The sequence below is a fragment of the Poecilia mexicana genome, unplaced genomic scaffold (genome assembly GCF_051168715.1).
Source record: "Poecilia mexicana isolate PSO_F unplaced genomic scaffold, ASM5116871v1 scaffold_11, whole genome shotgun sequence".
In the NCBI taxonomy this organism is placed as follows: Eukaryota; Metazoa; Chordata; class Actinopteri; order Cyprinodontiformes; family Poeciliidae; genus Poecilia; species Poecilia mexicana.
Window position 1 is genome coordinate 11,945,189 of NW_028263380.1, and position 14,239 is coordinate 11,959,427.

Here is a 14,239-nt window from a genome sequence, read left to right on the forward strand (position 1 = left end):
TCACACATATTCCTTTCCATATCCCAACATATTCCAACTCAGCACAGATATTTCACAGTCAAATTTATGAATAACAAACTAAAATTAAAAATAGATGCTTCAGGTCTCAAATGAAGGCCTTTTTTTGTTATGCCGGCATTTTGTGTTTTAATCCTTCCTAAAAATGTAAGACAAGAAACAAGATAACTTTTTTTTTTTTAAAAACACACAAACTAAGCAAAAATAAGCAAGGTGGGAAGCTACAATTTCCTGCCAGAGCTTTCTCTGTCTGCATTTTGAATATTTAAGCTGAAACATTACGGAGTGAGAGTGCTCTATTTGTGGGTCTCTCTGTGATGCTGAGAGCCTCCTATCCATCCTAGCACACAAAACAAAGAAAAAAAAATCCTTATCATATTATGTTGCTGTGATGGAGACAGTTAAACACTGTTACATGCTGAGTGGGAATCCGACTTTTTAAAGTGTCAGAGGATCACGCCCACTCCTTACAAATGTTCTGCAAAGATTCTGAGGCAATACCATGATTTGCATATCTCCAGTTAGCTCAAATCCGTTGATGTCAGCTTAGAATGTCATACCTTAACATGCAGATTACATTTTTATTTTAGGACAGCTCATCATTCTTTCTTCTCTGCCTCATGGAGAAAGAAGAAAGAATGATGTCGTCACATGTCTTTTAACTTGTGTAACATGTTATCTACCAAGTACAGCATGAAAAGAGAAAATATGTTTCCTACTAATTACTTTTCTCATTTAGCTTCTAGTTTTCTCACTGCTCTAATTTTTTTGACATGACAAGAAAAAACTATGCGCTTCAATTTACATCTGCAGCATCACGAAAGCAACAGTGAATACTCGATATTTTACTCTTACAAAAAGCATGGAGTGTAAGAGGCTGATTTGCATCCAAGCCTTCTTTTTATTATAGAGTCATGTAGCCTGAATCAACCATTACTTTTTGAGTCTTTCATCCCCACAAACCCATTGCTCTCATGCTAAAGTTAGCTGATCTTGGACAAAATTTAGATTGATTTATACAAAATTAACTATGACTATTGCCAAAATTAAACACAATTTTCAAAATAATAGGTTATTCTTATGTAATTGTGACTATATATATATATATATATATATATATATATATATATATATATATATATATATACATATATATATATAAATCCAAACTGTTGTTATATTACATTAAATGCCATCTGCAGCTGAATTTACTTTCTTACATACACGAAACAAAACAAGGGAATGCGAGGGTTATCCATTTTATTTCTTTTTGGCTAAAACAATCGCTAATTAACCAGTTCAGGGTTCAATACTGCATATTAATTGTGTCAGAACAGTGAAAGTGAAATCTTTTTAATCAAAATGTACTAAAATATCTAATGATATTGCAAGTTTGAATGTGAAAGTGAACATGTGCATGCTTATTAACTCAATATAATATGACACGTTTTACAACATAAAACCATTTACTAACTTAGGTCTTTATCTTTAGTGTGTCTTTAACACAAAAGGTCTTGCTTACCTTCAGCTTTTTGACATTGACACAGGGATCATTGGAAAAACTTTCTGTATCTGCAATGTGAATGTTTGCTTTCTCCAGTTCATAGGTCAGATCATTCCTCACCTGTGGGAACATAAAGGAAGAAGAGATCATTCACCATCGAAGATCGCGGCACACAGTCACTGCTGAAGTCTTTCTAGGTTATTCATCCTGGCCCCTTGCATGTCCTGGAGGAAGCTGCCAGGAGTGACATGAACTAAGACAGACAGAGATTCCCTGAGAGACATGGCTACTCCAAACTGGAATCATAGAAGATGCATAAAAGATGAATATGGTATGATAGGCTGCACTTGATCTGGGGAATATTGTGGTTCACTTCAACAAAATTCAAAACATGTGGAGTGTTAAATTTGAATTTCCACATTAGATTTAGTTCACAGAAGAACCCAGCAGTGGAATTTCTATTCAGTAACTTGACGTTCTTTCAGCTGGAAGTTGAATATTTCAATAAACATAAAAAAAAAAAAAAAAGTAACTCGGTGGAAAGTATTGCTTTGATAGCGACATCACTAACTAACGCTCCCTGGGAGTGCTTTTGTGTAAATGTCAATACAATATAAATTTAGACATATCACTTATTATCAAAGTTTGCAGAGATAACAAAAAAAACAAAAAAACACATCATGTAACATTAGCATGCAGAGCTCTTTCTAGGAAACGCTTCACTTGCTGTGTCTCTACCCAATGTTTCACTCAATCATTCTTGAGATTTCTTACAAACTGGCTAATAGAAGCTGGGGAAGATTTTGTAGACATTTTTTGTGCTCTCCAGTTGCAGTTCAGTTAAAAATTTAAGGAGTTTTAGGAGTTATCAACTAGCCTGGATAGAGCACCCTACTGCTCAGGTCAGAGTTGCATACACCTTGCACATTTGTTACATTTTATCACATTAACACAAATAACACAGTATTCCGTCTCAAAGAAATACAGAAATATGATTATGAACTGTGTACATTTTCAAAAAGAATGCACATTTGATGTTTTACAGACTGAGACATGAAAGAACAAATGTGAACATTATTATCTTAGTTGCTTCTCCTGGCTGGTTGACGTATCTGCTGCCCCTGCGTGTCTGTATCGTTGAATTGACTCAGTTGAATGGAGAGCAATGGGATAAAAGGAAGAGAATAAAGCAGGTGTCCCACTGGGATGGCAGACCGGCTGTGCTAGAACCTAAACAGTACTGTACTATTATTTTATGACTTGTGCACGGGAAATATTTTGAGATATTAACTAATCGCAGTGATGTTATTGCACGCTAATAGCCAATCATGACCACTACTCCACGGAAATACAGCAGTGAAAGAGATTGCAGACATCCTCCATGTCTTTAAATTTCATAACCAGTGAGAATTTATTTTTTCAGACCCTAAAAAGCCATTAGGTAAAACTCTGGCATGCAGGAAACGATCAGCTGAAGGATGATGCATCCATCACTTGATGAAATGGCATCATTTTCCCAGACACTCTTCATTGTTTTGTCAGCTTTTATCCTTTTGTTGTTGCCTCAGTTTTATCACAGGAATGTAAATTGCATTTGAAGGCCTCTGTTTTGTTCGGCAGCCTCACTGACTTCGTTCACTGTGTCTTGAATCAGATTTCTCTGATTTCCTTAGGCCATGCCCTGCAGCTATAATCAGTCTGCTCCCACCCAGGAGCTTGGCACTCGGGACAGGCTGAAACATCAGAAGGTATTTGTTCTCAAATGTGCGTGCCAAGCACAGTTGGCAGTGACACTGCAGCACGGCTAACGGATGAAGGTTCTGTATGATTGCTCTATATCTGTCTGTGCTCTGTACTTCACTCACATATTTAGCTGTCCTAAATTGCTTTGGATATGCTTTTAAGAACAAGAAATAAAAAAAAACTATATGCACACACTGAAGTGAAGTGCAGAAGTGCTTGTACCCCATTACCAATTCACATTTTCTTTTGTTTTTAAACCACTTGTTACAAATTATTTTACAATGTACAGAACACACGTTTCCTCTTTCCATTCCCCCCCTCCCCCCTTCTTCTTTTGGGGTGTTTCTCTACCAGGTTTCAACACAGGTAAACAAAACAAAAATAAGGTTTTTTCTGAAGGTCTTAAGGAAAGAGGAAAGATGGGACCAAATGAACATCTTTGTCATGATTTGTGGTTGTTTGTTGTGAGAAAGAACACTGAGACCCAGGTTGAAGAAGACGAAGATGAAGGTTTAATGTTGAAAAAGTCCAGATGCAAGCAACTCGGGGGAAACAGACAGGCGACGTGACACTAGGGAGACTAACGCTTGACGAGGATCCGACAAGAGACAAAGACAACAGGTGGACTTAAATACACAAGGAGGGTAATCAGGGAATGAGACACACCTGGAGAACAATCAACAGGGAAGACGGGACAGAGACAGGACTAAACACAGAAAACCTCAAAAATAACTACACAGAAAACACAGAACACAACAATATTTTTTTTTAGAATGAGGATTAATAACTTATCTTTAGATACCAATAGAACATTTTCTGATAAGATTTTATCTGTAATTTCCGAGGAAAAGAAGTAGCGTCTTTTCTTCATACTCAACACCGACATTCTTTTAAAAAGAAATGACATTAGGATGTAAAAGTATAAAAGGCTAACGCAATGCTATCATTACAATTACCATCACTATTGGTAAGTGTTTCAATATTGTCAATCTAAATAGGTTTGCTCCTCCATTAGTACCCATAAGTCTACAGAATCTCCACTTTATTTCCCTCGTGGATCTTGATGACCGTATCAAAATCGCGTCCTGTTCTGGTGCCCTGGAGAGATACCCAAATCACCCAGAACATCACTCACTCTTGTACAGATATTACCTCCGCTGTAGCGCGCCGAGCTGAAACAACAGGAAGGCCAGAGTGGATCAATATAACCTGGTTTTGCTCTTGAGAAACAGTTTGTTTGGCGATATAGACAAGCTACGACATCCTGTTGTGTTATTATAAGTGTTGATCTGATGCGCCTGGCTGAAGTTCAGCTAAAAGGAAAACATGTTTGGAAAAGAGAGGAATGGCAGCGGGTCAGCCAAGTGTTTATTAAGGTGCACTGGAGCAACACACAGATGGTCGGAATATTCAAAAACAACCGCACTCGGTCAGACATGCAGAATAGCAGAGGAAAAGGAAACAAAACACTACGAGACGTGAATTTCCAGAAATAATTTCTTTTGGATTGTCTTGTTTTGCTTCTGCTGCTAATTCGGACAACAACCACCACATCTGTGTTTTCCTGGATGCCGTGCTTTACATGAACTGAGAGTCAGAGGGGACAGATGGCTTAAAAGCTGGTTATCAGAACAAATGGGCAGTTTCCTGCGTAATAACAAACATCCAACATTGCCTGGGGCAGTCTGGGAATTCGCCGCATCAAATACCGAACAGAAATTATCCTACTTCCCTTCTGAGCAGGCCTGCATGTAGAAAAGCAAATAAAATTTTGCCACAGAAAACGGTTGCTGGACACATCAGAGGTGCCATGACAAAAACGAAGCACCAGTCTCCATAAGGAGGGAAAATGATCAGTGGTTTTAGCCTACAGAGTATTTCCCCATGTCAAAAACCTAGTTATGTATGGCAGAAAAACCAGCAGCATGAAGTGTGCAACGTGCAAGCACATTAATTTCCACAAGTTTGCCTGAACCAAACTCCCGCTGTAGCATGTATTGCAATATTGTACAATAACTTAAAAAAACAAAAAAACAAAAAAAAAAAAAAAACACACACATTAAAACAACACTTATAAGGTCAAACTGTGTAGTTGGAGTGAAAAATGAGGATTATAATTCTTTCGAGACTGTGTATGTAAACATTGGGTTTCAATTAAACAAACTTATGCCATGTAAATATGTTTTCACTGACTAAATCATTAGTTTTAGAATTTGTTGACAATACTATAAATGTTCTATGTAATTAAAAGAAAAAAAAAGCCATAGTGTTGCGTCCTTGCTGCATTATATTGCATACGTGTAAATTGCTGTGCTCATTCAGCAGACTGTACAGCCAGTCCGGAGCTTATATAAACTAGCGTGACACATTGTTGCTCAAATTGCCTGCTCTTATGACCGTACCCTTCGTTTGCTGATGTCATGAATGACTAATTGTAGAGAGAGGTTCACGGAGCGACGCGAGGTTATTTATAAGGGAATGACAATTTAGTCAACTTTTGAGCAAGATGCCTACGAAAGGCAGAGAAAAGAAAGACAGGAACTGCAATAAAGTGGGCGCTGAGACAGTAATTTCTGCTACATTTATCAGTGATCACAGTATAATTAAACACTCGAGCGCAGAGGGAGTCGGGCAGAGGATGGAGTCCTAATCCTACTCTCAGTCAGGTCTGTCATCTGACTGACTGACTGATGATTGCTGCTGTGTTCCTGGGCAAGCCCTGTTTGTCTGGCGACTTCAATAATGTTGATTGCTGTGTGTGTCTTTTAGAGAATGCGTGTTGTGTGAATAGGCATTTTAATACCTTCAAATACCTAGCCCTTACTCATACTCATCTCTCCAGCTGCAGCAAACCACAAATGCCCCATTAAGGGAACATTAGTGTCCGTCTATAAACACGACGTGTGTACAAAGTGTGTGTTTCAGCGTGGCCTAAAAATAGAAGTGACGTGATGACTTTAGCTTACAGGTTACATTCCCAGGGGACACCAGACTGTAGGTGTTTGTGCGGGACGGGCAAGCAGCAGACTGAATCCTTAACAAGCATTATATAACATTAACCTTGGGAGGGGGACAAACAAATGAAAGAGACAGAGGAACGCTGTGCAAAAGTCTTGAGCCGCTCTTGATTTCTTTGAAATGTGCCTCCAGTGAGCATGGCCTTTTTATAAACGATCATACAAGTCTCAGTCACGAGTTTTTTCAAGATTATGAATGTTGTTCACAATTTTTCTACTTTTTACTCATTTAGAGTCCAGTACTGAATAAAGTCAGAGAAATACCTGCTGAGGTACCACTGTTCAAAACCAGTTCTTTGCACTTTTTGAAAAAAGTTTTTATTTTTATTTTTAGCAGAATTGTCCATTTTTTTATTGGATTACTCAATTAATCATCTGAATAAATGATAAATTATTTGGTTACTAAAATAATCGTTTACAAGGGCCCTAAATATTTTATTTTTTCAGTGAATATCGTCCTCAAAATGTCCTAAGACGAAGGGTTCATGAGGATGCCTGTGTCATCATGGGTTAAACTAACTCCATGATCAAACAGGCTACTGTATTTCAGTACAAACGATACATTTATTAGTGCAACCATATCCCTTAGCGGTACGTAATAAGAACAATGAGTCATACTTTGAGCCTTTATATGGATACTCTTCTTGAATCAACAGTGAATAAATAGTTCAAACAGCAAATCCCCTCTCATATGTTTTCTCACATTACAGAAATTGCCTATTTCCAATTTAAAAATGAGTGTATCCAGCATCTGCAGTACCATTTCCAATATAAGTTAAAAATGCCTTGTTGGACGAAGTGCAAGACAGCGTAGCTCTTTGAAAAAACCACTATACTGATGACAAAATACCGTTTTAAGCCAATCAGACTGTTAGCTTTGGTGTCTTTATTAATTAAACCAAGAAACTAGTACAAATTCCTAAAGATCCGATTTAAAATTGGTTGTTTTCCATTCATCGAGTCCCTGCGTTAGGTGGCTATATTTAGTAGGAAGACTTTACAAAAAAGACTTCAGAGGCTCAGAAACACCAAATAAAGAAAAGAAAAGGGCTTCACTGGAAATGAGTCAACATGCAAGTCACATCCATAGATAAAAAATATAATAGTATACAAATTGTTCAAGGCAATTTAAAATAACTTAAAATCTTAATGATCTGGCTGACAGATCACCTGGTTTTAGATATCAGCTGTCAATACTTAGGATTAGGATTATAAGTGTAAATTAAGGGGGAAAAAATAGCAGTATTACCAAGACTGGTACTGACTTGCACTAAAATATCTACATGTTTTGTTATTCCATCTATTTAAAATGAATTCAGTGACATTAAGACATTAAAACTTTTATTTGAGAAAGGCATAAATCTAAAACATGGTCAAGAAACTGACAGTATCAATATTTTATTTTTCTGGGCAGGCTTTACAAGTCTAGGCTGTTTAGCTGTTAAATTACATACTTCTGTGCCAATTTGCTATTTTTCCACAGAATATAATAGCTGAGGGAATATTCTCCATCGGTGGTAATTTAGTATTTTGCCTTTGTTTGTACTGTTGTCATTCTGTGTGTCTGAACTGAAGAAAAGGGGATACATTTTACACTCAGAATTAGATTGGTATAACTACAGCTGTAAACAATATCCACATTAGCGTTTAGTGTACATTGTGATTAATACAAATTAAATCATTTGAACAAAATATTAAGGAAAGATTATGCAAAAGCAAGTCTCCTCATTTTTAGTTCCCCCCCACCCCCTTATTTATGACTATGCAAAACCTTAATTTTTCATCAGAAAAAAAGTGTAACACTGAATAATTTCCAAAAGTAACTGCAAAACAGCAAGCTTTGAACTTGACAGAAGATTGCAAGAATCATGAAGTGTGGAAGAGATGCTTGAATATTTGTAAATCAGGATTAGAAGCCAATCTTGTGGTGGGCTGATTGAATCTGGCTGTCTGTTTTCAGCCTGTCCTAAGCCCCTCGGTGTCTTCAGGAAGAGAGAGATAAAGGGATTTTGTCTCTCCAAGATTTACAATGAGACTTCGCATACATACTCCCCCTCCCCCCTCTCCACATCCTACTCTCTTAGAAGTAAAACAAATTATCCTAATGTTTATTGCATTTACTTACTCTCTCAATGTATCTGTCATGTTTTTTTTATTATTATTAAGATTTTCATACCTGATATGGTTTATGATACTGCAAGAATTAAAATCAAATGTATAAATAATGCTTTACATTATGACCACAGCCAGTGAAATGGGAATACATTCCTGAAACCTCAAAACTGGAACTCACAGCCCAAATCCCCTTTCCCTTGTATGTTAACATCATTACAGCATCAGTCCACAATCTGGACTGAGAAGGACCTGCATACATTGTTTTTTTTTTTTTTTTTGGGGGGGGGGGGGGGATAGCACAAAAAACAGGTGATTTGATCCACACTCTAGACTCGCTAGAAGTCAGTTTCTTTAACCTGTCACAGTTACACCTCACAACTGCCAAGGGAAGAAGTCAGAGTTTTCATAAAGCATCACTACAAATTTTCAAATATTACCTTGGCAAACTGTGTATCATCATAAGCCACCAACTTGTGAGACACCTCAAGCAGGAAGGCATCTTTGGAGTTGTATTGTTGAATGTTTTCGAGAAAAGGCCGTTGGGAGACCCTCAACATCATGCGCTGAACGGTTAACGTTGTATTGTTGACCAAACAAGGAAGGAACCTATATTTTTAGAGCGTCCTTAGTCAGAGGCTTCTTGATAACCAACTCGGAGTTGCATACAGCAACACTTAGAAGAAACTTTGATAATATGAGTTACAGCAACACTTAATTTCCCTTTGGTATTAATAAAGTATTTTTTAACTGAACTAAATTGATTATGAATGTGACAAGTGCTGAGTCAGTAACTAATGGTGATGATTACTTCAGCCAGCGCATAAAAATCTATGCTGTATTCTGCAATGTGCTGATTTAATAGACGCACATGTACTGCAGGCCTGACTGAATGCAGGAAGCTACACAAAGGATTTTTTTCCTCCGACCTGATGCTGCATCTGTTTGAGAGGTGATCCACATAATTTTTGAATAACCATTTTCTTTAATGTAACCATCAGCTTTGATCTAAAGGGTTGATTCATGTTCTCTCAGAAGTAGGACTTTAGAAGCAATCGATCCAGTGTGTTTCAAGTGACTCAGAGCGGCAACACTGGAGGGTTAAATGAATCCTGTAACGCGGTAATGTTCTTTGAAGAGCAAATATAAGGATCGTTCTATGTCTAGAAATCAATTTCAAGTTCTGTACACCAACGCCAGGCTACTTTGCCTGTGGGTGCTAAGAAATTCAATAAAAAGTCTTCTTTCACCAGATCCAAAAATCTCCTTTTTGGTCTTCTTCTCCAAACCTTTATGACTCCAAACTCCGCATCCATCTCCCAAATCAATCATCGTCTCTTCTCTTAAAATGTCCGAACGATCTCATTCTGGCCTTTTGGACTTTATTCACGAAACATCTAATATCAGGTGTCCCTCTGACATACCCATACCTGATCTATCCAACATCTTAAGCCGTGCAACCTCCAGTTCTGCCTCCTGCCTTTTCTTCATTGGCACCATCTCTGAACCATATAACATTGCTTGCAGTGCCTTTCCCTTCATTCTTGCTGAAACCCTTTTATCGCACATCATATCTGACATTTTTCTGCATGCATTCCAACCTGCTCGCACACACTGCTTCACCTCACTTCCGCGCTCTCCACTGAGCTGGACCGTTGACCTTAAGTACTTAAAAGTTCTCTTCTTTATTTCTACTCCGTGTCACATAACTGTTGAACTGATGCCCCTCTCATTTACACGCATGTATTCTGTTGGGCTGCAAATAGTAAAAGATATATCATCTTTAAAACTCACTGCCCTTTGTGGTTGGAAGATCTTATGAGATTAACTCCTTCTGAAGCTTTATTTAGGAAGGGTTTTCTTGTTTAATTGCCGTCTTTGGATTTCACTGTTCTCTGTTGTCACTAGATACTTGATGAATGTACCAGTGACTATTTATCTACATGTACCTTACTCCACAATGTCTGTGGTCCAACTCTGGTTTTGTGTTTGTGTTTTTCTTTTTAGTTTCATCATTAATGAATGAATCCTCCACTTCTCTCTCCAGATGGTGGTGATAGAGACCTGCCTTGATATCAAGACCAAATGGAACCAACAGAATTTTTTAATTTTAAAATTTCACAATAATATTCTGATTGCAAAAATTTTTTCCCATCTTGCATTGCTTTTTAACCTCACTTTCTTTTTATTGTCTCCTTAGGGGTCTTGGTCTTATGGGTTTACACACAACACAATATCCAGGAGACACTTATTTCAACCTGAGCTATTTCATCAAAAGTATCACTTATCAGTAAACAACAAATAAAATGTGATGAACAAATTAAAAGGTGACTTTTGCATCAGTTTGAGTTGCTCAGATGGCCAGTGATATGAATGATGAGAGTTTATTTGTCATCCCCCTTTTATAAACAGTCAAGATTTCCCAGATTTAATGATCAGCTTTTGTTTCAGGTGTGTTTAATCTCATGAGAAATCTCTTAAAATATCTAACCTTCAGAGATTACAGCAAGTCCCTTAGGACTTTTTGTGTCCCATGGGCAAAAAATACTATAGAGAAAATAACTATACATTTAATATAAATGACTGTCATCCATTTAAATCATACTCATAGTATCTTAATGATAATTATAAAAAAAAAAGTATTAATGATTAGTGTGCTCTCAGCTGCACCTATAGTTGGTGAATCAGCTTGAGGCAAAACATTCAACCTAAATGAGAGCGCAATAAATTGAGGCATATAATATTGATATAATGCTTCCCCATAATAAAACCTGAAAATGTCTCTCCTATATAGAGGCACAATGAGAAGAGCTCTAATGAGTTAACTTATTCAGGCCTGAGGCATTCTCTGGGAATGAAAACTGAATTACTCATATGTTGCATCAGGTCTTGATGAGTTAAACTGTTCTGGCTTTAGCAAAATCCACAGAGCACCGAGTTAGATCTATGGAGACACAAAATGTTGGGTAAGCAACACTATCCACAAATCTAGGAAACTTTCCTTTAGAATTTTCGCCACTGAAGTTGCTGGGGCACCGTTTTTAAAATTGCCATGTACAAGTTGATAAGTAAAAAAAAAAAAAGCACCTTACATGGATATGTCCATTAAAAATAGACACATTTTTATAAATCATCAACTGATATGTTTATAAAGTATTTGTGTTACTGTTTCTATGTTGCACTCATACTGGGATGAAAGGTGTGGAGTATTTGATGAACTTCTATGTCAAGACAGATTAAGTTGATTTTGAAAAGGTGTCATTGGCAGCCCCCCATTTTTATTCTTCTTCGGTGATTTCTATCTCAGGCTGAAAGTTTAATATTCTATATACAGGGTATGCATGCCCCAAGTTGTTGTTAATTGATGAAATAGCACAAAATTTAGAAATAAGGTCCTTCATGTCGAAGTGAGTGAATTTTCTTTAGTGCAGACAAAGCATTTGAATGAGATATGTTGAGAGGAAGTTATGTTATAAGGTCATTGCTATGATACTGGGGTAACAGAAATTCAGAAAAGAAAACTGTGATCTAATTTTTAAAAGAAAAAACAAGCAAAAAGAAACACTTTTATCTCTAACTAAACCAGTCTCAGAGATCAAATTATGACTGTTATAGTATTACATTTTAGATATTTTATTTCCTTAAAATAGCTTCTCTTCTTACACCACTAAGATGTAAGAGAAATGTGCATATGATGGGGAGAAAAAAAGCCCCAAATTAAGTAAATTAAGTCTTACCCTATCAATATTAGGTCCCAAGTTTGTCCAAGAACCAACAGATATATTCATAGCAAATATTTTAACTTGAAGAAGGAACGCGCATATAAATAAAGAACAATGTTTCACTTGGCAGAAATGTTTCTTTTGGCAATAAAAAATATTGAGGCTTTTACAGAAAATCATGCAAACTAGACTCTAAAGGGTTGGTGTAAAAGATAATGTTTTAAGTAGAAACATTTATGACTTCAGTGACGTGCAGATGCACTTTCGGGACCTTTGCAGACGTTTAGGGTTTAATAGAAGACATATTCAAATGACTGCAGGATTTCTCCTTTCAGGTATTTGACACTTGGAGCCTCATCTTGGACCCAGTATCTGATTTTATTTTACCGAGACAGGGCTTGCAGAGTAGCTACTCAGCCTTATTCTGGGGATTTTGTTCATTTAGAAATAAACTAAAATGTTGTTCATTTGAAAATAATCTTTTCGACATTTCTTTAACAATATTATTATGCCTAATGTCTAATTATTTTTCTTCTCAAGTTGTTGGTAGGTTATTGGTAAACTGTTACAATATACACAGATATCTTTCAATTTCAAAAACGGTCTTTACAACACAAGTGCATAAAATATAATCAAAACTGCAAATAAATGCAAAAAAATAAATAAATAAAATTCACCCCAATGTTTAGATATCCTAGAGTATTTGTTTTTATGTGAGTCAAATACAGTAAAAAAAAAAGCAAACGCTAACCAAGAAATTAAAATAATTAAATAAGTTATTACAATTATGAATATGAAATTTCACAAACTTCAGCATTCTATCGTTAAAGTTAATGTAGTTTTCAAGTTTCGTTCAGGTTTAATCTTTATACCGTGGTCTTTATACAGAACACACACACAAAGAACTGACCTCTGAGAACCTCTGGACGTCCTGTGTGAGGGTCCCCACCCGGCTCCAGTTGTAGTAATTAAGGAATTTGATAACTGCTGGGTTCACAGCGTTATCGGACGGGACGGTGCGGAAGAAGTTGGGGTACTTCTTCTTGTCTGCCAGAACCGGAGTGGTCGCAGCAAATGACAGCTGGAATGACAGAAGATGACAAAATAAAATTACAGTCGACACTGAATCATTCTGTGAGAGTTAAACACAACATAAGTAGGAGTTTGCTTTCATGCTCTGACTTCTTTTGTAGGGTTTGTTTTTTGTAGTAACTACAAATAATGTTTCCATGTGCCAAACAATCTAGTTAGGTGAAAATCATATGCATTTCTCTGGAGTAAAGCGTTCATCATATTACCGATTCAACAATCAGAAATGCACACAGTAATTGGCTTTAAATGCATGTGTGAAAACAAAGCACCATTTTACATTTTCTTGAAATAGTCTGTGGTTGTAGTCTGATAAGAGAAAAGGAGCTTAGTGATTTGAATCATCCCTTGGTGGGTAAGTGAAACATATTTTTGCTCGTTGAATTGCTTCTCAGAGATCTATGCAACTCTGTACACACCAAGCATAAATGTCCCGAAACCCTGAAACCAAACGGTAATTGCCTCCTTACCAGCACATATTTCTAACTTCAACAGCTGCAACCAAAGAATATTTGAAGGACAAGTTCTGTAAACCGGTCTTACAATAAAAGAGCATGAAACTGAAAAAGTTAATGTTTTACTGTGTAAACGTCTTGCAGGGCTTTTATAGGGTTATTGAACTAAAGATGGAAAGATGGAACAGAGTTAATGTGAACCAAACCGCTTCACATTTGTTCCGTAAATATTTCTACAAAACTGTTTTTTTTTTTTTTTATCAAGACACTGAAAATGTACAGCACAGGTACTCTGGTTTTATTTCTCAATCAGATCATCACTCACTGGAAAGATCCAAATTTACAGTTAAGTTAGAAATCATTCGTTCCCCTGGCAGGCTTTTTCTTCTTTCAACTAAGAAATGTGTTACTGATAGGAAAAGCGAAATGTATTTCTTATACGATAACACTAAAAATGGAGTTTGAGTTTTGAAAAAGTAAAGATACATATTTATTCGCATTTTATTTAAAAAGGCATATCAAAAGTTATACAATCCTTTGCAAAAAATCACATGAAAAATTATCTTTATTGCATCCACA

At 36.6% G+C, this 14,239-nt stretch overlaps 1 protein-coding gene across 2 annotated transcripts in view; it reads right to left on the reverse strand.

Annotated features, from left to right (window-relative positions):
- Positions 1-14,239, reverse strand: part of gabbr2 (gamma-aminobutyric acid (GABA) B receptor, 2) — a 180,199-nt gene that overhangs the window by 76,690 nt on the left and 89,270 nt on the right. For both annotated transcript variants that reach the window (XM_088010203.1, XM_088010204.1), the window contains exons 3-4: positions 13,027-13,197; positions 1,541-1,642 (exon numbers count right to left, since the gene is read on the reverse strand). In XM_088010203.1, the coding sequence (XP_087866329.1) occupies positions 1,541-1,642; positions 13,027-13,197 (273 nt within the window). The remainder of the gene's footprint in view (positions 1-1,540; positions 1,643-13,026; positions 13,198-14,239) is intronic.